Source organism: Puma concolor, chromosome E2 (assembly GCF_028749965.1).
Source record: "Puma concolor isolate L17-30 chromosome E2, mPumCon1.1.hap2, whole genome shotgun sequence".
In the NCBI taxonomy this organism is placed as follows: domain Eukaryota; kingdom Metazoa; phylum Chordata; class Mammalia; order Carnivora; family Felidae; genus Puma; species Puma concolor.
In genome coordinates, this window is record NC_141681.1 from 42,571,882 (window position 1) to 42,599,309 (window position 27,428).

Sequence of the window (27,428 nt, forward strand, 5' to 3'; positions counted from 1 at the left end):
GAGGAAGGTGTCCTGTCACCACCTGACTGTGGGGGCGCCCCGAGCCTGATGCCCGCGCCAACTGGGAGAGTTAGAAAGGAACAGAATGTGAGCCCCACGCACGGCTTTGCTGTGCCTCGAAGCAGGAAAGAAAAGGGACAGAACATGACTGTTGTGACTGTCCCCAAGATTTTTATTCTTAGTGTACGTCAGAAAGCACAGGTGTCCGCGTTTGTGTTTGTCCCAGGTACATAAGCCACCTCTGGAACGATAGGTAAACTCTGTCATCAGGCTGTCCCGTGAGTAGGTTTGGATCACACTCTGGCTCTCAGTTTCCTCATCTGTAAAATAAGACATTCTGCTCATGGTGTGACCTGCCCTTGCTTCGGGCGTTGCCCCAGCACGCTGCCAGGCAGGGGCCTCTGTTCCGTGCAGCGCCTCGGTGATGGAGGTCAGACCCCTGCCCGCTGCGGGGAGCGCACCCTTGCTGCTGCCGTGACTCCCGTGGGTTGACCGGCAGGTGTCACGTGGACACATGGGGTACAGTGGTGATTGTCCTTTTTCTTCACTAAATTGTGCAGGCTCTTCAGGAAGTAGGAAGTCCTGGTCTTTGCTGGCAAAGGTTTTGTAATGTCCTCAGCAGGTGTCTGTTTCTGTAAATAGAACTTTTGCTCCCACTGGGGGAGCCTTTGGACTGGTGGCCGGGCCTCCTGAGCTGCACTGGCTTTTCTTGTGATTGTTGGCCACCCGCCGTTGATGCTCGCTTATAATCACTCTCTTTTGTAAAACGTAGCCCATAATAAGAGCAAGTAAGAGAGGTGCATAAATGGAGGGGGGTGGGTTCTGGTTCTCTCGTGTCGTTCACAGACAGCCAAAGGGAAATGGTGGGGGGCAGGGCTGTAGGTTTCAATCTTGCCTTCTTTTTTCAGACATTGAAATGTACTACCTGAAGTCCTGGATAACATTCTGTAGGATGTAGGCACCGACTTGTGAAGTGTAAACAATGACCAGTTGTTTTTGTTCTATTAATACATATGGATTTCATGTTTGGGGAAGATTTCCAAAATGCAAAGTGAAAGTGCTTTTGTCTCTATGCTTCTAAAATTGCTCTCATACTTAGTCGTGGTGTGAATATTTTTTGTAGTATATCAATAAAATTTCAGCGTTTTCACAGAAATGCCATTTTACGTTTTTTTAGACAGTGTTTTCCCTGAGTGCCGAATGCAAACTAGAATTTTCTTCATCACCCTTTCTGGTTTGACCAGAGTGTCTGTGAGGGCTGAGGCGGGGCCTGTCCTGGGCACCAGGCTGCGGATGGTTCCGGATGGTCCGTCTTGCAGTGGGGGCCTTGACATTCAGCCTGGGATAGACCTGCCTCGGACACGGGGGTGCGGTACTTCTGGGAGCGGCGAGGGTGGGCAGTAAAACATCCGTACTTCAGTGTGTTAAAAATCTGTTTCGGTCAGAGCAAAACGTGTGTGTATTTTTACACACCTTATTGGTCCCTGGTTTAAAGAGTGCCCTTTATCTAAGTAGGTGTGATGTGCCTCCCCCCCGCTGAAGCGTCACAGTCGTAAGGTGGTAGTTTTCACTGAGCCCTTGGCTGGCCTCCAGCCTTCAGTTAGGTTGCATCTTCACTCCTAACTTCGGCAAACGCCTGTCTGTTCTCTCTAGAACCCCCACCCAGAGAACTGAGGCTATGGAAACATAACAGCGTTATGAACACCTGAATACGTGTTTTTTTTGTTTGTTTTGTTTTTTTCTTGAGGAAGACACCAGGTAGAAATAACCACAAATACCGCTTACACAAATAAATCCGTCGCAGCTTGGACTTGGCTCCGGGAGGCCGGGCTTGCTACTCTGGAGCTTCCTCTGGCGGCACGACCTCCATCAGCATCTGAAGGTGCATGGTGACGGGCTCTGGAGCAAAAGCCAGTCAACAAGTGCAGTCAGAGGGGCGCAGAAATCTGGCTCCCGCCCCCTGGGGCCGTGTCCTCTGTTCGAGCTGCGCTCAGGGGTCAGGGGCCCGAGGGGCTCAGAACCATCCTGGGAGCCACAGTGGCTCTGTGGAGGTAAGTTACTTCCCGGAAAAGCATTGGGAACCTGCTATTTTATTGCCACCAAACACCGTCCTCTACAGGGAAGATCTGCAGGACTCGTGTGTACATATTTAACTACCACTGACCAAGAGTTGAATATGTGGCTGGGAGGCACCGGGCCTGCATCTTGCCTAAAATCCAGATAGTTTCTTCTTTCCACCTCCTCAAGCCCAGCTTCCTACCAGTTTTTGCAGGGAGCGGGTGGACTAAGTTTTCTAAAGCTCAGAGGTAAGCCCTGCTTTGTCCCTGTAGGTTGTAAGTCGTCCTGGCTAGATTCTCTGTCGGGACGATCAGATCTGAATTCATGCTCCGAGGCCTGGGGAAAACGGCTGTCCTCCCAGTAACCACCGGACTTTCCTGTCTCTAGTCGTGTGCCTGCAGCCCTCTCTCAGCTTCGGGCTTCGATCAGAGGAAAGAGGTTGTGCGGTGGGGAGAGCTGCTTCCGGAAAGGAAAATGTCCCCGGTAGAAACAATAAAGCCGAATTTTGGGTTTGGTTTCACTTTGTTAACATGAAACAGATTCGCTCTTGCTGTAACACCTATGTCAGGTTTCCCAGGTGAGGCAGTGCCCGGGCTGGGGAGCGGCCCCTGGAAAGTCCAGGGTCAACCTCACCGCCTTGCAGTTGGGTTTTGCTTTCGTACCTCGTACGTCTCCCTGAGTCGCACGTACGGAAGTAAAACCAGATAGGAGTGCCTGCAGGGACGGCTGTGCTTCCCTGCTTTCCTGCTCGGACAAGCTGAGGGAGAAGGGGCCTGTTTTCGTCACATCTACTCTATGGATACTAGGTGGCTGTTGCATAGACCCGGAGTGAAACTGCACAGCCCAATTCCCGCCTTCTAGAAACAGTACAGGGAGCGGGGGACCGAGAAAGGGCTGTCAGAGGTAGAGGACCCTTGACAGGCGAGGGTGCTGGGGGCTGGCTCCCTGTGGTTGAATCTGCAGCACAGGATGTGACGCTGTGAGTGTCCCCCCCCCCCCCCCCAGGTGTGCTGTACGCAGAGGCCCCTTGATGTACTTGGTACCACGACTTTGTTTTTCCAAGGTGAAAGTGGTTAACGTAGCTACGCTTCCTAACAATTGCCCTAAAGCAGCTGAGGGGCCAGGATGGCTGAGTGGTGAGAGCTGTGGCTCCGGCATTGGAAGGCTCAGGCCCTCATCCCGACTCTGTCACGTTCTGGGTGTCTCGGGGGTGCTGCTGAGCCTCAGATGGTGTCTGTGTATCAGACGAAAGAAAGTGGGGCTCTGGAGGTTGGATGCACAACGATGTGAATACACTTATCCGTACTGAAGCCTACACTTAAAAACCGTTAGGATGGTCAGTGTTATGTGTACTTTACGGTGGAAAATCAGAAAAGCAGATGGTGATGTCCCTTCCTGTTAGCAGTAATTGAAGGGGACAAGGGACGAGGCCACGGGTGGACCCCAGAGGTGTCACACTGAGAGGATGAAATTTGCTAGCTGCCTGAGATCCTGCGATAAGAAAGTCGGTAGGACCAGGACAGGTGAGGTGCGGGACGCTGTGCCTGCCTGCGCCTCGCCAACAGCACGACAGTCCCCGTGTTGGTACTTACTTAAGATTTTCTGAGCCCATCCAAACTTATAGTGGACAAAAAGGAAGTAAAATATAAGGCCGCTCAGTATAAATAACACACAGTAGAGATATTCCCACGCGGGTTCGCTGATGATTGGGGCCAAAACCAAAAACACGGAGACGAGAGTCACCAAGATGGGGATGAAAATGGGCACCTGCAGGCGAGACAACATGGAGTCATGATTTGACCACGTGCACTCCTGTCCTTCCCGAAAGTTTTCATTCAAAACAAAACACTGAGTGGGAAAGAATGTGATGAACTCTGTGTGCCCCTCCTCCAATTTCAGTAATTTTAATTCCTCCCCCTCCCCCCTCCCCCCCCCCCCCCACCTCTCCCTGAAAGTTCCCTGCACGCTGGTAGTTGGGTCTGGAGGCAAGAATACTTGGTCGTTGGAACGGCAGCGCTTCCTTTCCTAAACCCATCATGAGGCCCTTAATGTCTCATTGTCCCACTTCTGAATCGCCAGGGTCAGTCAGTGGCTTCAGGGGCAGGAGAGGAAGCCAGTGCCACTGGGTCTGGATTCCTCCATTTCTCCAGGGAACGGTTTTCTTTTAGTAGGAAATGGTGTTTAGAAACCATAATCTGGGGGGTTGGAGTACTCCTTGTTCTTTTACAGAGACAGAACATACTTTTTTTTTTTCAAGAAAGGGAAAAATTCACAAGTTCACACTGCTATTTCCAATTCAAAGGTAAGATTTCATTTTTTCCTTACTTTAGACTTTTTCTTAACGCTTCTGAAAATCTTGTTTCTTAAATGGCTTTAGCATAGTTGCTTGCTTTGTCCTACAACGTGCCTGTAACTGTACCAGTCCTATCTTCAGACCACTACTGTAAGTGGTGCTATGAAGTGTAAGATGTCCTGTAGTTCTTTTTAACCTCAGAGTATAACCCACAGGGAGATTCATTCAAAATACCGCACTTGGTTTTCCTCCGGGTGCTTTTGTCATTTACTTGTCACAGAGTAAGGTTTCTTTATTTGTTTTCAGTTTTGAGGGATTTTTTTTCCCTTCTAAATTTTAAAATATTATAACTTAATGAAATAAGCCATACAGAGAAAGACACCATATGTTTTCACTTTTATGTGGATCCTGAGAAACTTAACAGAAACCCATGGGGCAGGGGAAGGAAAAAAAAAAAAAAAAAGAGGTTAGAGTGGGAGAGAGCCAAAGCATAAGAGACTCTTAAAAACAGAACAAACTGAGGGTTGATGGGGGGTGGGAGGGAGGGGAGGGTGGGTGATGGGTATTGAGGAGGGCATTTTTTGGGATGAGCACTGGGTGTTGTATGGAAACCACTTTGACAATAAATTTCATAAAAAAAACATAACTTAAAATTTCTTACCAGTTTTGCTTTATTCTTTCTTTTTTTTTTTTTTTTTTTTTTTTTTTTTTTTAAGATTTTAAGTAAGCTCTACGCCCAATGTGAGGCTTGAACTCATGACCCCAAGATCGGGAGTCGCATGCTCCACTGACTGAGTCAGCCGGGTGCCCCTGACCTATTTCTTTTTGAAAATAAATACACACACATAGAAGTGCAACCATACATGCACATGTTCATCTTCCACTGCCCCCAGATAAAAGATACCAAACATATAAACGATAGTTTTGCACTTTGCTTTTTTCTTTTCTTTTTTTTGAAGTTTACTTATTTATTTTGAGAGAGAGAGTGTGAGTGGAGGAGGGGCAAAGAGGGGGAGAGTGAGAATCCCAAGCAGCCTCCGTGATGCCAACACAGAGCCCGACACGTAGCTCGAAATCACGAACTGTGAGATCGTGACCTGAGACTCACCCAGGGGGCGCCTGGGTGGCTCAGTCGGCTGAGCATCCAACTTCAGCTCAAGTCGCGATCTCGAGGTTCGTTGAGTACGAGCCCCGCGTGGGGCCCTGCACTGACAGCTCAGAGCCTGGAGCCTGCTTCAGGTTGTGTATCTCCCTTTCTCTCTACCCCTCCCCTGCTTGTGCTCGGTGTGTGTCTCTCTCTCTCAAAAATAAAAATAAACGACTGAGCCACCCAGGTGCCGCAGCACTTGGCTTTTTTTCTATTAATATGTTGCAGAGATAGGGCCATAGTAATACCATAGTAATACCTAGTAAAAATCCGTTTTTTACTGCTGCATACCACTCTGGTTCGTGGAGGTGTCAAAATCTATTCAACCGGTCTCCCACTGATTGACTCCTGGGTTGTGCTGAACCTTTTGCCGCAGTAAGTAATCTTGTGTATATTTCATATTTTTGCCCATTTCACCTTGGGGTAGATTACTTCAAAATGGGGTGTCCGGGTGAAAAGGTAAGTGCAAATGTGCTACACCACTTGTATGCCGGCAGCCGTGTGCGAGCGGGCTGCTCCCCGAGGAGTGTGGCCAGAGTGTGGGGTGTCTGCCCGACTGATGGGCAACCAGAGCTGTGGTCTGCGTTCTCTTACTGGCGGGAGGTGGAGCTGGTTGGGGTTCGTTTGCTTCATCTTTAAGTATCATTGTAGGTGCTCTCTGAACTGTCTTTTCGTATCTGTTGTTTGTTGATATGTTTTGTCCATTTCAGATGTGGGTGATTCCCGTCCCAATTGTAGGAACTCTTTAAATTAAGGGTATTAGCCCCCTTTCTTTTTGTGATATCAGTGCAGGTATTTTCCCCATCTGCTACGTATACGTGTTTTAAAATTCCCTCTCTTTTTTTCAATGCATACATTTTGATTTTGTTCGGGTTTTGTTTGTCCATTTTTCCCTTTTCATTTCTGGATTTTGAGTCCTAGGAAAGATTTCGCCCATTCTTGGATGACAAAGCAATTTCCATAATTTAGATTTTCTTCATGCATAGGCACCATCATGTTTAAATTTTAGAACCTTTATATTTCAATATCCTCTTCTCTGTTTTGCTGGCTGTTCATCTTGCTTCTTCAGTGTGACCTTTGTAATCAACTCCTCTAACTCTAGAAAAAAGATCTGATATATCATGGCCTCATTAAATGTCTAAGGGGCGCCTGGATGGCTCATTCGGTTGAGTGTCTGACTTTGGCTCAGGTCATGATCTTGCTTGCTTCCACGGGCTCGAGCCCCACATGGGGCTCTTGCGCGGACAGCTCGGAGCCTGGAGCCTGCTTCAGATTCTGTGTCTCCCTCTCTCTCTGCCCCTCCCCTGCTAGCACTCTGTCTTTCTGTCTCTCAAAATGTTAAAAAAAAAATTTTTTTTTAATGTCTACATTAAAAAACAGTGACATCTTTAGGATACTGATTTTTCCTAACTCAGAACACGTGTGAATTTTCCTTTGTTGAGGTGACCTTTTCCGTCTTTCAGAAGAGGCCTCCCCTCTGAGGTTACGACTTGGCACTCGCGAATTAATGTGTTTGGGGGAATGAAGTGCACTCATGATCTTTTAAGTGGATGCCATTTTTATAAAAAGGCTATTGATTTCAGTGTGTTTATTTTACGTCTCATTACTTGACCATATTTCCGTGTAGTTTTTTCTTTAATCCTTTTGGATTTTCCAGAGGCACGATGTGGTGTCTTGGGAAGGAGGAAGTCCGACACTTTAGAAAGGCTTTCCTAGCTCTGCCACTCCCGAGTTGCCTTCTCGTCTCATTGCCTTGTTACTGTCTTCAAACCGAGCTAAATGACAGCAGACATGGAAGGCGCCTGTGCCTCACTTCAGCGGGGGCCTCTGTAGTGTCTGTCACCTTCTCAATTAAAACAGCTGTTAGCATTTTGCCGAAGGGGTGTGTGTGTGTGTGTGTGTGTGTGTGTGTGTGTGTGTTCATGCTAAGGAAATAGTAATAAATTCCTGTTTTTTATCAGTAATGCATATTGAATCATGTCTGGTGAAATCTGTGAGAGGTGATTGTAGGGTTTTCCTCCATAGGTATATTAATATGATGAATTCTATCTACCCATGAACTAAATCCATATTTGATTTTTTTTAAATCTAAGATTTGTTTACTTTGAGAGAGAGAGCGAGAAAGCATGAGCACCAGCAGTGTAGGGGCAGAGGAAGAGAGGGAGAGACTCCCAAGCAGGCGCTGTGCTGCCAGTGCAAAGCCAGACACGGGGCCCAGTCTCACGAGCTGTGAGACCACGACCTGAGATGAAATCAAGAGTTGGACACTCAACCGACTGAGCCACCCTCCCCCCTTTTAATGTTTGTGTATTTTGGGAGAGAGTAGATTTTCTGATCTTTAGCTGTTCTTGCACAGACATGACTTAGTCATGATATGCTATCTTTAAAAACAAATTTTTTTTTTTAACGTTTATTATTGAGAGAGCATGAGCAGGGGAGGGGCAGAGAGGAGGAGACACAGAATCTGAAGTGGGCTCCAGGTTCTGAGCTGTCAGCACAGTGCCCAACGCGGGGCTCAAACTCACAAACCGCGAGATGATGACCTGAGCCGAAGTCAGATGCTTAACCGACTTAGCCACCCAGGCGCCTCATGATATATTATCTTTTTAACGTAATTCTGTTCTGTTTGTTAAACAGTTTTATTTAAGAATTTTAGGGACGCCTGTTGGTTAAGTGCCCGCCTTCAGCTCAGGTCACGACCTGACCCTCGTGGTTCGTGGGTTCGAGCCCCGCATCGGGCTCTGTGCTGACAGCTCAGAGCCCGGAGCCTGCTTCGGATTCTGTGTCTCCCTCTCTCTCTGCCCTTCCCCCGCTCACACTCTGTCTCTGTCTCTCAAAAATGAATTGACGTTAAAAAAATTTTTTTTTAAGATTTCAAGTAATCTCTATACCCAACATGGGGCTTGAATTTACAATCCCAAGATCAAGAGTGCAGGCTGTACTGACAGAGCCAGCCAGGTGCCCCTGTGGGTAACCTTTTAAAAAAATGAGGGCACAAACACACAAATAAGAAACAAAAATGGGGAAATAATCTCCAGAACATGGGAATTTTTTTTTAATCATAAAACAAATTTGTACAACTCAGTGTAAATAAATTCAACGAAATGGACAATTTTCTAGGAAAATGTAAAGTTACTAAAACTAACCCCATCAGAATCAGAATTCTCAGGGAAATTCCAAAAACCAGATAATCCAATTAAAAATCTTAAAGTCTTTCATGTTTATTCATTCCTTCTACATTCTCGGTTTTCTTTGTTGTTCCTTCTCTTGCTTTTTGAGTTGCCTGTTTTCATGTTTATTGTTGTATTTAATGCAACGAAACTTTCTCAGAGCACCGATCCTAAGATTATGTCTTATTTTTATTGTCATTTTTAGGAAATTGTGTACTTTCATTTCCTATTTCCTGTTGGGTTGAAAAGTTTAATTTTTAAAGATTACTTTCCTGTGTCATTGCATTATAGGGAATGTGGTTTGCCCTTCTAATTTTTTCAAGGTTTTCTTTGTGGCATCAAAGACTGTCAGTTTTCAGCCCTGTCCCATATGCACTTGAAAAGGTGTGTTTGCTATTTTGGGGCCTCACAGTCTGATATGGTCTCTGACATCTGCCTTGTTCTGCTGTTTAGGGCTTGTCACTTGTACCAGTGCGATGTCTGGGTCTGTCCGGGACTTAAGGGAGACGCGTGAAAAATGTGTTTTAATGTTTGTTTATTTTTAGGAGAGAGCATGAGCAGGGGAGGGGCGGAGAGAGAGGGAGACAGACTCTGAAGCAGGCTCCAGGCTCCGAGCTGTCAGCCCAGAGCTCAAACCCCCAAGCTGTGAGATCACACTTGGCTGAAGTCAGACGCTTAACTGACTGAGCCACCCAGGCGTCCCTGAAGGGAGCCACTTTAAAGTCTCCTGTTAGGGTGTGTGTCTGTGTCTAGCTGTACTTTCTGAGGTTGCTGCTTCATGAAAATGACTACCGTGTGATCTGGTGACTAGGTTTTCATACCTGTGATCTCTTTATTGTGGATTTTAGCCTTCAGCATCACTGAAGCACTTAGCATTATGAAGGACACTGAAGTGTGCTTTGGGCCTTGGTGCCTGTTTGCTGAGATCACAAATCTTGTTGTCTGTGTGTTTTCATTTGCTTGGTATTTCTTTGCTGATATCCTTTTAATTTTTTCACAGTTTTGTAAACCTGCCTGAGAAATCTTTTTTTTTTTAATGTTTATGTATTTTTAGAGAGAAAAGGCGAGCAGGGGAGGTGGGGGGGGCGGGGAAGAGAACATCCCAAGCAGGCTCTGCACTGTCAGCACAGAGCCCGACTCGGATCTTGATCTCGGGAACCGTGAGATCAGGACCTGAGCCAGAATCAAGAGCCGGCCCCTGACTAAGCCACACAGGTGCTCTCTGAAAAGTCTTTTTCTTTTAATGGTTGATTTAAACTCACGTAAACTGAATAGATTAGCTTATTCATGTAACTGACAGGTTTGGGCTCCACATTGTTTTATATTCCTTTATGCAGACTGCTACTTACTGTCAGTTTTCTGCCCTTGAAGAGTGACATTCTGTGGGAAAACTCTCACCTGAGGCCTGTTTCTCTTATTTTAAACGGGGGAAAAAATACCACGTATCACAGGAAATGCCAGATTCCCAACCAGTGTCCTCAAATGTAACTAAAACACAGCAAATGCATATAAACACATGCATTACACCAGGAAGTAAACTGCTTTAAAAGTGATTTCCTGGTGACCAACCAGTGAATCTGGTTGTTAACAAGTGGTTACTGTTCACACAGTAACACGGTCTCCCAGCACCTGAGGGCACGTGACTCTCACTTTTCACTGTGCGAACACACGATTCTGACTTGTGTTGGATTTGGAGCGCAATTTGAAACTTTGCTCACACGTCTTGAAAACATCGTATTACATTTTGGGACTTAAATATTAATTTTCCTACATAACTAGCAGCTGGAAATGGGACTATTAAGAGATTTATAGATTCTAGAAAGTTTCGGGGTGTTAAAAACTTGTAATAAGCAAAAAAAACAAGAGTAACAGCAAACAACCCTAATACGCCTCCTACCAAGAAAATGTTAACCAGGAAGATATTCTGATTTGTTTTAAGTCTTTCTAGAGAGGGTCTTTTACAATATGGTGTGTGTGTGTGTGTGTGTGTGTGTGTGTGTGTGTGTGTGTGTTTATTTTGGATATAACTTTTGGGATCTATAAATGCTGTTTTTGTTCCGAGAGTTACCATTATAAATAGAAGATATCACACCGTACCCTCCTTACAATCTCTTTGTTCCATAGTGTCTATAATAAGCAGTAATGGAATTAGCTAGGGATTCTTCTCTTTCCTCCCCATGTCTAATTCCAGATGGCACCCCGGGGCAGTCTTGTTGGCGTGCTTTCCTTACCCGGCACGCTTTCATAGGCTTTCTCTTCCATCTTGCATCAAATTGTCAGGGCTTGATATTAGCATCCCTCTTTTGTCTCCCTGTCTGCCGTCACTGAGTCCAGTTCTGGGCCACAAACTTTTTGGTTTCTGAAGCTCGTTTTCTAGGTGGTTCCTCCCAAAGGTCTCATGCAACAGTCCATGCCTTGAGGTGTTTCATATTGGTAACTTTATTCTTTGAGGTCAGTTTGGATATAAAATCTTTGGCTAATATTTTCTCTCTCTGAACGCCATAAATTGGTTGCTCCACTGTCTCGGGATATGAAGTGTTGCTGATGAGAATTTTGGTGCCCGTATTAATTTCTTTCCTTTGTAAGTGGACTGGGGTGGGGGGAGGAGGGGGAGTGGACACCCACAGCATGATCTTCTAGAGCTGCAGAGTTCAATCAGAATACATTTCCCGGTTGCCCCTTCTAGTTCTGAGTCGGTAAGTGATGTCATACGACTTCTGGTATGCTGATTCCAATCCCTTCCTCTCTCGGTCCCCCTTCTATTTTTCTGACCCTAATACACGTTCCTTGAATTACAGTTCTTAAGAATCCTGTTGCTTGGGGCACCTGGGTGGCTCAGTCGGTTAAGCATCCGCCTTTGGCTCAGGTCATGATCCCACAGTTTGTGAGTCTGAGCCCCCATCAGGCTCCCTGCTGTCAGCACAGAGTCCGCTTCAGATTCTCTCTGCCCCTCCCCCACTCTGTTGTGTGCCCTCTCAAAAATAAATCTAAAACAAATTTTAAAAAAGAATTCTGTTGCTTTTATTTCATTCATCAGGGACTCCAACTGTATGTGTGTTAGATCCTTTTTCCCCTACCTCCTTTGTTATTTTCTGCCAAATACCTTTTGTTTGAGGGATTTTGTACAGATGAAAAATCTGTTCCACCAGCAGACAGCCTCTGCTTTGCTGACCTGCCCGTTGCTCTCTTGTGCTATAGTCAATAAACTTCAATCTCCTTAAAAAAAAAAAAAAAAATCTGTTCTACCATCATGATTTTGCTTGCCAGGTGACCTGATGGAAATGGAAATGCCAAATTCCATGTCTCCGCTGACTTCAGAGACTTGGCCACAGGCAAGCTTCAGTGCCAGAAAGACCACCAGGCACACTTCTGAAACAACATCCTAAAGCTAAAGACATGATCCTGTTCTTGTCCTAGTTACTTAAGTCCTCAGCTTTCCTACCTTGTTTTTTTTTTTAAGAAGTTTTTTTTTTAACTTTTTTTTTTGAGAGCACAAGTTGGGGGGGAGGGCAGACAGAGAATCTGAAGCAGGCTCCAGGCTCTGAGCTGTCAGCACAGGGCCCGATGTGGGGCTCGAACCCATGAACTGTGAGATCGTGACCTGAGCCGAAGTTGGACACTTCACCGACCGAGCCACCCAGGCGCCGCGCCCCCCCCCCCCAACCTTTTTCTTATATCTGCATTTGCTCTTATAAGAATTCAATCGTATTGTTGTTTCCAAAGCAAAACAAAAAGCCCCTAACATAAGCAAAACAAAATAAATTCTTCTTAGACCCACCTCGGGGAGCTGTGCAGGGAGGGAGCCCCAGACAGTTCGCAGATGTGGACTATTAGTGGCTGCCTGCACAGGAATGGGTCTGGGGCCAGAAATCAGGAGCAAACTCCACTCCGGTTGGAAATAGAAAGCATGCCCCTAGATTTTAAAGTGTAGTTACCTCTAATCCGTTTCAAGAAATCAAAGCCACTTGTGACATTTGAGGCAACGAAACTTACCTTGATAGGCCTTTCCAGGTCTTTCTTTGTAAACCTCATGACAACCAATCCCAGAATCGTCAGGCCATAAAACAGCCATGCAGCAAAACTGAAGTAATTGACCAATGAGTTTATGTCACCAGGGATGATATAAATAGTTGCTATGATGCCCTAGTGGAAAGAAGAGTGAATTCTTCGGTCACTTGTACGTAAAAACGTGGTCCCTGTCACTTCACAGGAGGCTAAGGAAGCCGTGCTTCCTGTGGATGGAAAGGTCTGCATGACAGAAACCTACATATCCCATATAGGTGGGGTTAAACTAGTCTTTGGCTGTGATGGGTGTTCTCCCCGAGGCCTGATGGAAAGAACTTGGTGAAGTTTCAGTTTCAAGCGGGGGGAGAACAAAACACACATGTTTATCACACCAGATTTCTTTAAAAAATTTTTTTCTTGATAAGATTTTACTTTTCTGAGTGATCTCTCTTCCCACTGTGGAGCTTGAACTCACAACTCCCAGATCAAGAGCCACAGGCTCTACCAGCTGAGCCAGCCAGGCACCTCTCCAGTGTTCTGATACGTTTTCCCACTGGAAAGTCTTTGCCAGGGGAAAGGGCCGGGGGCTGCAACACAGCCTTAGTCTGACCCCGCCCTGCCTTCGGCTGTTGTGGCCTAGGCTTTGTGATTTGGGCCCTCTCCTCATCTTCAAAGCGTGTAGGCTTATGGAGAGCAATGTTCTCCGTAAGAGGTGGAAGGAGTCTGGCCCCGAGGCTGGGCTTGGATGGTCCACAGAGACCATAGGTACTAGAGACAGTTGCACAGGACCAGGGACTGTCCCCTACTGAGAAACTCCAATCAGAAGATGTCAGAGGGCTTCCTCTACTGCTCAACGATGCCATCTAAATTCCTGGGTCATAACAAGAAGCAGTTACCAGGCACCTCATTAAATGCCTTATTCTCCTTCCCTGTAAGCTAGTGGGCTTTGGTATAGTTTGCTAGCAGGGATCCAGACATACAAATGTACCTGTAAGACTCACGGAGGGTACAAGGTTGGAAGAGTCCAACAGCGTCTCCTGGATCAACTCAGAAGGAGGAGCAGGCGTTGGGTAACTTGTTTCATATACCTGTTTCATGCTGAGGACTAACGGAACCTGGGCCTTTGGAAAACCACTGGGCTTAGCAATACTGATTTACTTCAGGGCCCCTCTGTCTTTAAGGGGGTGTTTTCATGGCGGAATTCATACTTACATAAAAGATGATGGCAGGGGCTGGAGTCAGGCGCCTGACGCTGATGTAGGAGAGCACTTTAAGCATGTGGCCTTCCCGGCCCGCCACGTACACAAGTCTGGAAAAGTGATAATACGGCACCCGTGGATGGGCGTGCAGACTGTCGTGCCATCACCGGGCTTCACTACCAAGGCCACGGAGAAAGGGACTGAATCGGAACCTGGTGCTGTCAGTGGGAGTCGGTCTCTAGGGGTGAGTCAGTTTGGGGGAAGTAGGTGAAGCGGTTAAATGCTCCTGAGAGCAATGCATCCTGGTACCGTGGGTCACATGAATGGGGAAGAGCAGGGGGCTGCCCTGGGGGGAGACTCGACCTGCTCTGTGTCCTCAAAAGTTAGGCAAGAAGCAAATGGAAAAACCAGTCTAGGGGCAGTGGACCCCGGTGCTCAGAGCACCCGACAGAAGCAAACACAGGGGAGCCTGGCACTCCCTAAATCCAAGCTGTACAGAATTTCCATATTTTAAAACCTGAACCAAAACACGTTAAGGGTGGGTCAGCAGACTGCAAACAAGTAGCTTAGACTCCCCGCCCCCAAGAACTCCTGGTGATTCAGTAATCTGAAAGATGAGGTTTAAAATGTTGAAAAAAGGGGAAATGCCAAAAATTTCTAAAAAATACAAAATTACCATAATTTAAGAATCAACAACTGATATACGAGGTGCCAGTGAAAAAAATAAATTAGAAACCAGATCTGAGTTACGAAGTGTAGAGAAATGGAAAATGCAGACAGGAAATTAAGAAACAGGAAGAAGCCCAAATATATTAAACGGGGTAAGGCAAACTCAAAGAAGGGCAGAGAGCTTTCATGGAATTGAAAAACAACTTTCAAATTAAATCCAGCTCTAGACAAAAAAAAAAAGCATACCCAGATACAAATATTATAGTGGAAGGAAAAAAATTTTTTAAGCTTCCAAATTTAAAAGATCAGCTACAAAATTAGGACACGCAAAATCATAACAGACGTGGAATGAGAATCTTTTCGGCGATGAGGGAAATTGGTTTTCGGATTCCTGTGCTGTGTAGCTAAACTACCATTCAAGACGACTGACTTAGTAAGTACATGTGTAGGTAAACAATAACTACGGCACATTTTCTGCTCTCCGTTCCTCATTGGAAACTATTCAGAAGTCTACTCCAACAAACAAACAGGGACTGAACTCAGAAGGAGTTGATTGAAGAAGCAACGTTAAGGAAACAGCAGTAAAACACGTTGGTATGTATGTCAGTGACGAGGGAGACAAAGGCAAGAGAAACGTAGCTGCAATGAAATCTCCTTACAGCTTGCAGCCCACTGATACACACCACCGATAGAAACGTGCAGAATGTGACCTTCCTCAAGGAACTCGTGGCTGCCTTAGTGCCTTCACGTTGATGTTCGATTAAAGACTAAAAGTAACCTTATCTTAACAGCAGCTAGCCCCTCAAGGTCCTGAAAGCCTTGCTTCCAAATTCCTTCGAAACTTGCTTAAAAGTATATAATCAGTCACTCTCACAACCCCAGTGCAGCTCTTTCTGCCTTGGGTCCTGTCCCCATGCTTTAATAAAATCACCTTTTTGCACCAAACGCGTTTCAAGAATTCTTTCTCAGCCATTTGCTCACGAACCCCATCATAAGTATTGGATTTTTAATTTTTGTCCTGCACATGGCAGGTTGACAGACGAGGTCAACTGGACGATGTGAAAGGGAGAGCCCTCGCTGGAGAGGGGAGAGAACAGAGAGGCTAGTAGACTCTTAGGTGTTCGAGTTCAATTTGCTGGGTAATTGCTAAAAGAATAGAAATACAACTTCCACCTCCGCAGAAGAAAAAAACGACATTTGATGGATAATCAGAATATGATTTTTTTTTAAAGCCAGAAAACCCCACGATACTTGGAGATTAGTCCCACTGCAATAGTAATCACGTCAATTGTGACCAGAGGCCGCTGGCCTGGCCCGAGATGCCCCCGGGGGGGCTTGTTGAAAGAGACAAGCCAGAGCCCGCCGTCGCCGCTGAGTGTGGAAGATACAAGGGTTGGGGGATGTGTTACCAAAAGCAGCATCCTAAAGCTTGCAGCGACCGAAGTATCAGTATCGGACAATACAGAACGTAAGGCAAAAAGAGTTTTCTCTGAAAACGGAAGCCGTCTACCCAGAAACTACAAAAAACAGGAGCCCTTGAGAGAGAAGGCCAAACTTGACAAATCCCCCGAGAGCAGAAGATTCGAACAGTCAAGGCACAAGCTTGATGATATAAAAAATCGAGACGGCGGGAACACAATACACCTTATTTTGCAGACCCTGGGAAGCATTTATAAAAACTGCAGTAAGCCGCTTAAAGCTTCCGAAGAAGTGAGGTCATAAAGATCCCACACTCTGACAACAATACGATAAAATCGCAAGTCAGGAATACAAAGGCCAAAGGGCCCTGTCTATTAAAAGTACGTATTTGAACTTTGAAAACGACATAAACAGGGCGTCGGATTAGTTCCCAGAACAAGCCAGTGAACCTGGGATTAAAGGAGTTGCCAGATGGAAGGAGACAGACAGGTGGCGCTGTGACCTCACGCTGTAAACCCCTCTGTGCTTACAGCCCTCCGTAAATTCCAAGTGCTCAGAACGCAAGCAGGACTTTTGGAACTGGAGACCATCATTGCAAGTGTGGCTGGAAGGCTGAGCAGGCAAGGAGGAGTGGAGGAGCACTGACATGGGAGCACTGGTTCTCCCCAGTGTTGTGTGGCCGGAGCTGGGAAGCGTCTGCACGCGGTGATAGCCCAGGACAGGGCCCACGGGTGATATGGAGTGAACCCGGCATGCTGAGCATAGCGGTATCATTCAAACCAGTAGAGGAAAGGACGGACTATCAACAGGATCTGGGACAACAGGTAGAGGTTGGGGGCGGGGGGAGGAGTGAGATTTATGCCTCATATCAAAATACATTCCAGATTGATCAAAGAGCTAAAGTAAGATACTGGAAGAAAACACGGGTAGGTGTTATTGAAAGGCGAAAAGTTTGTCTATGTGAGATAGGAAACTCAGAAACCAGGAAGCAAAAATCTTAGATTTGACCCCACAATAAATTCTCTCCAACAGAATTCAATACAGCACAAGTCCCAGGCCACCCCCAAGCTGCACAGGCACATGAATGAGAATTAACTCAAAATGGATCATAAACCTAAATGTGAGGGCTACGCCTATAGAATATAGAACTTCTAGGGTAAAACAAAAGAAAAAAATCTTTGTGACTTTGGCTTGCGCAAAGGCTCTTAGATATGGCAACAAAAGCGTGACACATGAACGGTGACAAACTGGGCTTTGTCAAAGTTAAAAACGTGCATTTCAAAAAACACCATTAAGAAAGAGAAGTTGGGGAGCCTGGGTGGCTCAGTGGGTTAAGTGTTGGACTTTTGATTTCAGCTCAGGTTATGATCCCACAGTTTGTGAGATCAAACCTTCCATAGGGCTCTGTGCTGACAGTGCGGACGGAGCCTGCTTGGGGTTCTCCCTCTCTCTCCCTCTGCCCCTGCCTCTCCCCAGCTCATGTGCATGGGTGTGTGCGCTCTCTCTCTCTCTCTCTCTCTCAAAATAAACATTAAAAAAAATGACAAGCCACAGACTGGGAGAAAATATGTGTAAGTCAGATACCTGATAAAGGACTTGTATCCATAATATATAAAGAATTCTTACAACTCAATAAGATGACAAATGGCCCAATTTAAAAAGTGTACAAAAGGGGCACCTGAGTGGCTCGGTTAGTTAAGCGTCCGACGTCAGCTCAGGTCATGATCTCACGGTTTGTGGGTTTGAGCCCCATGTCGGGCTCTGTGCTGACAGCTCAGAGCCTGGAGCCTGCCTCAGATTCTGTGTCTCCCTCTCTCTCTGCCCCTTCCCCACTCACAATCTGTCCCTCTCTCAAAAATAAACATTGAAAACATAAAAAATAAAAACTGGACAAAAGATTTGAATAGATATTTCATCAGAAGATACATGAATGGCTAATCACATAAAAAGATGTTCAGTATCATTAGTAATTAAGGAAATGCAGTTAAAACCACAATGACATAATATCCACTAAAAAGACTGTAATTAAAAAGACAACACCAAGTGTTAGTGAGGATGTAGAAAAACTGGAATGCTCACGTTTTGCTAATAGAAATTAAAATGAGACAACCAACTTGGAAAACAGTTAAGCCATTTCTGTAAAAGCTGATCGCAGATCTACTGCATGAGCCCGCAGTTCTAGTCCTGGGAATCTAAGAGAAATGAAAACATATGTCCACACAAACCCATGTGTGAATTCATAGCAGCACTGTTCATGATAGCCCAGACTCGAAGCAATGCAAACCTCCATCTACCCGTGAATGGATAAACAAACTGTGGTATATCCAGACAGTGGCATAGGATTCAGCAGGTGAAAGGAACTAGCAGGTATTTGCTATGCCATGGATGAACCTCAAAACTAATATGCTGAGTGAAAGAAAGCCAGAGGCAAATAGCATATTGTATCACTCCATTTAAGTGAACTGTCTAGAAAATGCAAAGTTATAGACACAGGGGCGGGTCAGCGGTAGTCTAGGGCTGGAGGTGGGAGCAGGGATTAACGGTAATTAGGCTGGAGTGAACTTTTGGTGTGATGGAAATGTTCTAGAATTGAACTGTGAGGACATTTGCACAGCTTAATAAATGTACTAAAATCATTGAATTGTGTAATTACAAAGTGAGTTTATGGGATTTAAACCTCAGTGGAGCTACTGAAATTATGTTTCTAAATATTAGCAGCAAACTCGTTTATGGTATTTAAACCTCAGTAGAGCTACTGAAATTATGTTTCTCAATATTAGCAGCAAACTCTCAGAAACTGAAAAAAAGTTTTTTAAATACCATTTACAAGAGCGCAAAAAAATGAAATATTTTGAGGTGAATCTGAAAGAATATATGCAAAAGCCACATACTCTCAAAACTACTCAAAAACTATTGAAACAACTGTATTTGAAAAAAATTGAGACCTAAATAAAGGGAGCGGGTCCTTGCCCCTAGATTAAGAAAAATCAATACCATTAAAATGGCGGCCCTCTCCAAACTGATCTGCAGGTTCCACGCAGCCCTGATCAAAGTCCTTGAGGGCCTTTTTGTAGAAATTGACAAGTAGATTCTAAAATTCCTATAGAAATGCAAAGAATCCAGAAGAGCCGAACGCTTTTGAAGAACGAATGTTGCTGGACCAGCACAACCCGTGCTTTGACAGCGGCTTCAGAAGAAAGGTTTTGTGCATAGAGTGTGTAAGCACAGAAACTTTGGCGATTCCACTCTCGGGAAATCTATCCATTCAGAACACTGGACACTGGGGCAGAGACGTGTTCCAGAATGTTCCCTGCGTCAGTGTTTGTGACCACCACCCCCGCTCAGCCCGTGAGCCGAGGTTAAGTCGTGCCACATCGCAAAATGGAATACAACACCGCTGTTAACTGTCTCTAGGCCAGGAGGGTCCAGGAGGGTCCAGGGGATTGGCAGGGGCTGGTGAGCTATGCCTGCTTGTGTGGATACAGTTTGGGCAGAACGGAACCCCAGCTCTTAGCCTTCGAGCTACACTGGCAGAGTTGAGTAGTGACAAAGGTGGCCTGAAAGCCTAAGCTGGGACTACCTGATCTAGGTTATGTGTATGTTCACAAGGGAAGATGTTCAAGAAATATTTTTAGGTGAAAGATGGGGCGAGGTGAAAAGTAGCCCCAGCGTGCCTGTCACCCTGTGTCCCCAAACTGCCTGGTGAAGTTGGCAACATTGCTCCCCGCCGACAAGGAAGCCAGGGCCTCGCTTCAGTGGGGCCACCGGGTCCAGCGCCAGTGTGCAAGCTCGGCCAAGCTTTTTGCTCCCTTTCTAGGACTTTGGGTTTTCTTTTCTCTTTCTTTCTTTTTTTTTTAGGCTTCTACTCAAATTCCAGTTAGACTTTGTGTTTTCTGTTATGCCATGATGTGTTAGCCTGGCAGAGCCCTAAGGACTTTCACCCTGGGTCTTGTTTTCCTCAAGTGTGGAATGGGCCCTGCTGCCACCGCCACCCCCCCCCCCCACCGCCCCAGGGTGAGTGCTGGGGTCCCCTACCTGCCTGCCGTAAAGCAAGTCCCGTTGGCGGCACCGATGGTGGAAAAGGCCACGAACAGCGGAACCACCCAAGAGGCCGGGTAGAGAACGCGGTCGCCGAACGTCTGTAGAGAGAAGCAGAGGAGTCCTGAGGTCTCGCACAGCCCCTAGGAGCCATGGGTCCCAAGGAAGCTGCTGGGCTGTCCCCGGGGGGGGCCCAGGCCCCCACCCCTGGGTGGGCACTGGCTCTGAATCCCTCTGGGAGAGGAGAAAGTAGAGAACCTCTCCAGAAGAAAACGACTTATTCTTCCCCACCCCCACCTCCTGAACTGTAGCGGAGCTGATGATACTCCAACCTTGGCCCTCTGTCCGTCGTGTTCATGTTTTCTGGGTGATCTCCGGGGCTACGCGTTCCCGGTAACCTACATCCCTTAGAAATGCCTGCCAAGGTTGGGAGGGGAGGAGACTTGTTTTGCCCTCCCAGGACTCTGTTAGAACACGGTCTTTCCCCTTCCTGGTGCACAGGTGGTGCCACAAGGTTGTCATGAAAGGTTGGCTGGCAACTGGGTGCATGCTAGCCCTTTGATCTCACTCCAGTGCCCTTCTGTGCATCCCCTCGCTCTATCAAATCTGTGGACCAAGGCCCAGACTTTGCAGAGAATAACTGCGCAGAGCCTTGATCAACCTCTGCCGGATTCCCCTGTCAGGAAGTTATCCTGAATAGAATGCTGTGTAAACTGTATGGAGTCAGCTCTTTGTTTTGGGATGCTTTACTGTCCCCCACCGTCTAACACTGAGTAACAGAAGTCTCCTCTCCACTCCTCCCTGTCCTAATTCTTTGTCCCAGTTTCCTTCCAACACCGTGGCCCCTCACCAAAGTCAAGGGGTCAAGGAATTGACCACCTTGCTCAGCACGACCCTGTTCTCCCTGCACCTCAGCCACCTGTCCTGGTGGTCAGTGACCTCATCATAACCAAGATGGCGTCTGCTCCCTGTCTCCTGTTTCCAGTTCATTTCCTGTCCCACCCCAGCTCCACAAGGCCTCAAGCATGTGGGGCCCTCCCCACCTTTTCTGCGGACCTTCACACCATCCCCCTTGTCATCGAGACCCTCCTTGACCAGCTTAACTTGCAGTCTGTTGTTCTGATTCCCTCCTTCCGTCCCTCCCTTGCGCTTTCTCACACACATGTGTGTCTGTCAAAACCCCAACCCCGGGGAAATCCGGCCCTGCTCCACCCGCCCTCAGTGCGTGTGCCCAGGTCACAGACAGAAGCTTCCACCTGCCCGCGGCCTTCCATGGCATTGGGTCTTTGCTGCTGTCCCTAACAGCTATCCCTCCCTCCGCCCATGTCCTAGACGATTATTTCCCTCATCTCGAGCGGGTATCTCAGCTTCCCACAGACCCTAGCACCCTCCCCACAGATTCCGGGTCCTCACCACGGCCACCGCCTGGGACTGCAGGAGCTCGGTAGGAGTCATCACGGTGAAGTAGGAAACGTTCATGAGGATGTAGCAGCCTGTCACCAGTGGGATCCCGATGATGATGGCCAAGGGCAGGTTTCTGGGGGGGCGGGGCGAGGGGCAGGGACCCAGGGTCAGACGGAGCATCCCGTGACAGCCTCACAAGACTGTTGTCTGTGTCCAGTCCTTTCTTCCCACCCACCCAGCTGGCCATCCACTTCTCCCTGCAGTGGGCTGGGGTCACTGCTGCCTCCGGAGGCCCACCCACAAGCAGCGGCTGTGGGACGTGACATTTTCAAATGAGAAAGAACCCTCCCACTCTCAGACTCCAGGCTGGGGAGGTCAAACTGTTCATAAAGCAAAATAAGCCCAGGATAAAGTTGGGGTTCATTCATCCTCTCTGCTACGATTCCACTTTCCCACAGCAAAACCGAGCTCTGATGAGCGGATATACATGAGCTTATAAGGAACAATTCGCAGTATGGAAGGGGGTCCACTTGGTGCTTGGGGAAGGGAAACGTGCTTGCTGGCCCACCGTCTCCCGCCTGACTCAGTTCTCCTACCTGAAAGGGTTTCTAAGTTCTTCCGTGATGTAATTGAGTTGATTCCTAGAGAAAGAAAAGGCACACAAGTAACATAACTTCACCTTTCTTTGCTAAGGTTGTGAAACACAAAGTAAAGGTTGGCCTCATTGAAGACCCTCCACCACAGAGAAAATTCTCCTGCAGGAATCCAGGGTAATGTCATTTGGAGAAAGCCCCACGACGGTGGGGCTCCCAATGTCTGCACGTCTGTTAGTGATAAGTCTTTGCCCTCTGTGGGGATCATGGAAGTTTTCAAGAAGTACTGGGGAGGCACGAGTCCCCAGGCTGCTTTGAAAAACTGTTAGTGTCACTGTCTGGAAGGAGAATGAAATCTGCTTTGCACGAGGGAAGGAGCAGCGTCCTGGGGGGCCACGCTTCTTCCTCACGGAACATAAACGGAATCTCGTCGACGACACCTAGCATTTCCCAGGGTGCAACGGAAGTGCCTCTGAGAACTGGTGCCTCATCGAGTGCCTGGGCAGCTCTGACGGCCTCCAACTCGGCTGAGCCTGTCTGTGTCCAGTGAAGCTTCTAGCTCAGGCCTGCTGCGGGGCTGGGAAAGGGTTCGGGGTTTCAGCGTCTGTGGGGTCCGAGGAGAACAGAAGCGGAGGGGGGGGGTGGGTGCTGAACCAAATGGAGACGTGGAGGTGAACTTTAGGGTCCCCCCCGCAAGCCCGAGGAAGGGGAGGTCCTTGCCTTCCTTGGTTTCAGCATCGTACCTGAGAAATCCCAACCAGATGGGGGGCACCTTACCATCCATCGTACGCCCAGAGTCCATTATAAAATGCCAGACTGATGGCTCCCACAGACAGTTTTGTGCCCTCAAAAGAATTCTCAAAATTCCTTGTGTTCCCTGTAATTAAGTCAGACAGTGGATTGTGGGTGTCAGAGGACCACACTGGGATCCTGCCTCATCTCCGTGGGACAGAAGGACAGGAATTGTGGCCTCAGGTTATCAGACAGACTCTGAAAAGCAGAGAAACCACAGATACTTCCTGCTGAACTCCTGCCAGGCTTTCTGAGACACAGGCCTCAGAGCACAACCTCCGAGTGGCACCCACCCTCCCCTCCAGCCGCCGGTCACCTTGGGCCAGGAGGACCAGCCCGCTGATGATGATGATGGCCACGATCACCAGCTTGGCCCCCGTGAACACGTTCTGGACGTAGCTCCCCAGCCGCACGCTCAGCGAGTTCACCGTGGTGATGAGCACTGGAAGGGGCCAGAGTGGGGGCGATGTCGTGCGTCCCTGGACTCAACACCTCCCTCCTTTCCCGGGGGCCTGAGAGGGTCTCCTGCCCCCGATCCTGTCCTCTCCACTGCCTCATTCATCAGGTGTGCCCGGCGAGGACCCCTGAGTCCCACGACATGGAGAAGCAGCCAGTCCCCAGGTGAGTGCTGCCTTGAGGGACGATCGCCCACCGCCAGGGCTTTGGGCCCCCACCAGACCCTGCCCTGCTTCTCGCCAGTGCCTCCAGGCCCACCGGCCTTCTTCTGGGCATGGTGGAGCCAAGGCCTGCCTCCCCACGTCCCCTGTGCCGGGTCTTTCCTGACCCTAGCCCGGAGCATCACACTCGGGTACTCACAGATGGCAGCGGCAGCCAGGCATTTCACGACAACCGGAGGGGGATTGCAGCCCGAATAGAAGGGCGCACAGACGTACTCCGAAAAGCTGAGGCAGATGATGGCAAAGGATGTGGGCTTTATGACGAACAGACTGGTCCAGGAGAAGAGGTAGGCAGGGATGGGCCCGAAGGCCTCCATCAGGTAAGGGTACTCGCCCCCTGACTTGGTGATCATCGTGCCAAGCTCTGCAAAGCACAGGGCACCTGGAACACAGAGAGGGGGTCCCCTCAGGCCCCTGGTGAGGAGTGGCCCTGGTCACCCCCTCCCTCTGGGCCACGCCCACGCGGGCCACCATGGCCCTCTCCGCAGACCACCCTGAGTTCTGGCCATTGCTCATTCCAGAGCAGCCCAATTTACACCTGGTTGCCCGCGGGCGTCGAAAGGAACCCCTGGCAACAGCAAGGCCAGGACACAGATTGTGCTCACACAGCCCGCGCCCACCTTCCACAGGGAGAGCTCGCCAGGGAGGGGCGTCTTTGTTACCCAGTGTTGCGAGGACCCCACAGGCCGCCCATATGATGAGACAGGGCCCCACGGTTTCCGTGTTGCTGAGCACAGACTTGGGGGAGATGAAGATCCCAGAGCCGATGATGGTGCCCACGATGATGCAGATGCCGCTGAGCAGGCCCACCTTGGATGTGGGGGAGGGGGAGCATTAGTGCCACCACCCAGGACGCCACGCGGCCCGAGACAGCAGCCCTCAGCCCTCTCCCCCGTCCCCTCCCTCAGTGCAGCCGGCGCAGCCCAGGTGAAGGCGCTTCTGGCCTGTGCTGTTGCAGCAAAACACCAGGCTTCACTTACATCAGGTCCATGCATCCTCACCACGGCCTCATGACCCCATTTGACAGAGGAGAAAATAGAGGCACAGAAAGGTCACGTGACTGTCCAGGGATATACAGCCAGAGTGGGTAGACCCGGCTCAGGTTCCAGTCTCCCAACCTCTACTCTTATTGACAAAGCGGCCCAGACGGTGAAGGCTGATTTAGCAAACAGTGAAATCAGGGCTGGGTGTCCTGACCAGGGGCCCTGGCCTCTCGGGAGCACAGGTGGGGACAGGTGGGAGAAACCCAGGCCTCTAGGCGCAGAAACATCTGGGGGCTGTGAACTTTCTCTGATGCTGTTTTGCAGGGTATGAGCTTCCTAGCGACAAGCCCCGCTTCGGACACGTCCCGTGGAATCCTATTCCTATGAAATTTAAGAACAGGCAAAACTAACCTATGGGAATAGAAACTCAGGGCTGGGGTGGGGAGTCCACCTGGAAAGGGACAAGAGGGAGCTTTCTAGGGTGAGGAGTTTGTCAACACCCATCAGACTGAACACTGAAGATCTGCACATCACGTACGGAATTACGCGGGTTGAGTCCAGTGAACGCGGAAGCCCCCGGCCGCGGTTTGCCAGCAAGGGTCACACGCAATTGGGGAGGGGCCCGGGAGCAGGGTCAGCTCCTGTGCTGGCCTCGGGGCCGGGGTGCACTAGCGGGTTGGTCTCGGCTTTTCTCCTCTAATGGCCCATGTGGCTGACCAGCCCAGAGGCCCTCAGCGTTCACCCCAAAGCTGCCTGAGTTTAGGAATGACTTGAGGACCACCTGGAGTTAGTTCCGTGCTGTTCGGTGGGCAGGAACATGCATTAGCCACTCCTAGGGACCCCAGCTCCCAGGCCAACCCACAGTCAAGTGGTGCTGTCCCCCAAATCCCTCCTCCATCCCCTCTGCCATCAGGCATGGGAGCTCTTGGAGGCTCCGCCCAGAGCTCAGGCCACTAGTTGGGCCCTCAAAGCCATTCTGATCTTGTTCTGGAACTCTCCTTCCTCATCCTGTGAGTTTGAAGCTGTCCTTCCACACCCATCCACCTGCATCGAGCTCCGTTCTGTCTCCACTCCCCCCTCCCCACAAAGCTCCCCTTCCCTGCAGCTCAATTGCCAGCCCCATGTGACACTGACCCCCTCTAGGGCGCAGGCACCTCCGATTCCAGCCATTACTACATACATTCCGTCTCAGAGGGCTCATCCATGTCAGACCCACGTCACACTCACCATCCCTGCTAGACTCACTAAAGCGGAATGAGTTTCCCATCACTGAAGGAATACGAGGGACACACAAGGGGCAGATTCTTGGTAAAGACACTATAGAGGGGATCCCAACATCAGAAGGTCCTGTCTGACCACCCCCCCCCCCACCCTGAGGCCATCGGTCTGGGCAAACACCAGCCCCTCCAGGTACTCGCCAGGTACACAGAAGCACATGCGTTAACCTCGCAAAAAAACGCTAAGTTCACCGGCCAGAGGGAGAGAGGTACGTCCAGAGAACTGCCCACTTAGAGATGTGCTTTACAACGCGGATCAGCAGGGACTTTACCGGGGCCCCTTCTTGCTGTCCTTGACCTGGGAAGGGCCGGTGCCCAGGGACCAAGCTTACCTCCTTCTGGAGACTCGTGGTCTTGGGTTCCTTACTCTGGATACTCCGGATGGACTTCTCATCTTCTCTCCGATTCCTCAGGCTTGTCCCCTCCATGTTCCCCTCCTGCCAGTTCTAGGACAGCTGGAAGGAGGGCATGGGCCTCGACTCAGCAGATGCTGTAGTGGACAGGATGCAGACACGGGCTCAGCGAGGGCCGTCCTTCGCAGCCCTCCGGGCCCGTGGGGCCTGACTCCCAAAGCAGATGAGTAGCTACTGTTTTAGGGTAGACTTGCTCGGTCCCAGGGTTAACACCCCACCCCGACTGCTGTTGACGCTGCGGGGAAGGGGGGTCCCGGGCTCTTTTCCAAGGCCCCCCGCCCCCACCGGCCAGCTCCTGCTCGTCAGCAAAGATGCACTCAAAAGTCATTCCACCTCCAGCTTCTTTTTTCCAAAAGTAAAAAGAAGTATTTTAGAACATACTGGAATACACTCAGTGGCATCAATGGCGAGGAATGACCGCTTTCCTCGTAGTTGTTGCCCAAGAGTAGAGGCGCCTGGGGCAGGCCAAGGGGATGCTTTTCATTGAGTGAGACCGGGCATGGAATGCTGAGGAGATTCGGCTCGAGGCTCACTAGCTGGCAGTCATTTCCTGTCCCCTTTCTCCAAATAAAGTCCCTCTCAGCCTCTGGCCAGGAGAGTAGGGAACCTTCCCATCGCCCTTCGGGCCTTACCTTCCTGACCTCGCAGAGTCCAGGAGCCGCCCAGCGAGGCTGGCGGCTGTGTCTGCACTGTCGCGCCCTAGGAATGGCCATGTCTTGTGCCCAGGAGTGGAGGAAGCCAGAAGGTACAGAGGTCAACGAAGGTAATTATTAAACACCTTTTTTTTTTTTTTTTTTTTTTTTAAGCAATGAAGCTTGGACACAGCACACAAAAAGGGGAGGGTCAGGCAAGCCAGTTTCTGTGCACAAATGTTTTTGTGTTGTTCATTTATGTCTAGAACATTGTTTTTGTCCTTAACCAGATTCCCCCAAATCAGCAACATCCTGTAAGGACAACTCCCTCCGAAGACTGGCATCCGAGGGGATAAACTTTGGAACTAACTCTTTTATTGCCTTAATGGGCTGTATTTACAACCCAGGTCAGGCGGCACAAAGAGGAACCGCCGTGCGTGTCACTTGCTGGGCTGGGCAGGGCGGGTGCTTTCCTCCCACCTGCTTCTGGCCAAGCCTGGAGGAGGAGGGGGCAAGTCTTTCCCACTCACGTTTGGCAGTGACCGGGTTCCGGCACCCCTGGAGCTGCAGAAGAGTTTGCCAGAATGTGGACCCAGCCCTGAGGCCTCCCGCAGGCACCTGCTGTCTGCATGTGCAGCTCCAACACCGGGACTGTTCCA

The 27,428-nt window shown here is 48.9% G+C and overlaps 1 protein-coding gene across 7 annotated transcripts; it reads right to left on the bottom strand.

Moving 5' to 3' along the window:
• On the bottom strand, window positions 1-26,894 carry SLC7A9 (solute carrier family 7 member 9). Of its 7 annotated transcripts, none has more exons than XM_025914610.2 (14): window positions 26,770-26,887; window positions 26,057-26,214; window positions 24,127-24,274; window positions 23,604-23,846; window positions 23,104-23,229; window positions 22,773-22,872; window positions 21,999-22,043; window positions 21,412-21,535; window positions 19,996-20,099; window positions 13,886-13,982; window positions 12,662-12,811; window positions 3,651-3,825; window positions 1,786-1,899; window positions 150-320 (listed from the first exon to the last, which is right to left on the bottom strand). In XM_025914610.2, the coding sequence occupies exons 2-13, from the start codon at window positions 26,150-26,152 to the stop codon at window positions 1,835-1,837; spliced, it is 1,473 nt and encodes a 490-aa protein (XP_025770395.1). In that variant the 5' UTR covers window positions 26,153-26,214; window positions 26,770-26,887; the 3' UTR covers window positions 150-320; window positions 1,786-1,834. The 7 variants fall into 7 exon arrangements, with proteins under 7 accessions (XP_086545707.1, XP_086545705.1, XP_086545706.1 ...); XM_086689583.1 differs by having other exon boundaries at window positions 150-1,432; XM_086689581.1 differs by lacking the exon at window positions 1,786-1,899 and having other exon boundaries at window positions 1-320; window positions 26,057-26,179; window positions 26,770-26,894.
• Between the last annotated feature and the right edge of the window lie 534 nt (window positions 26,895-27,428).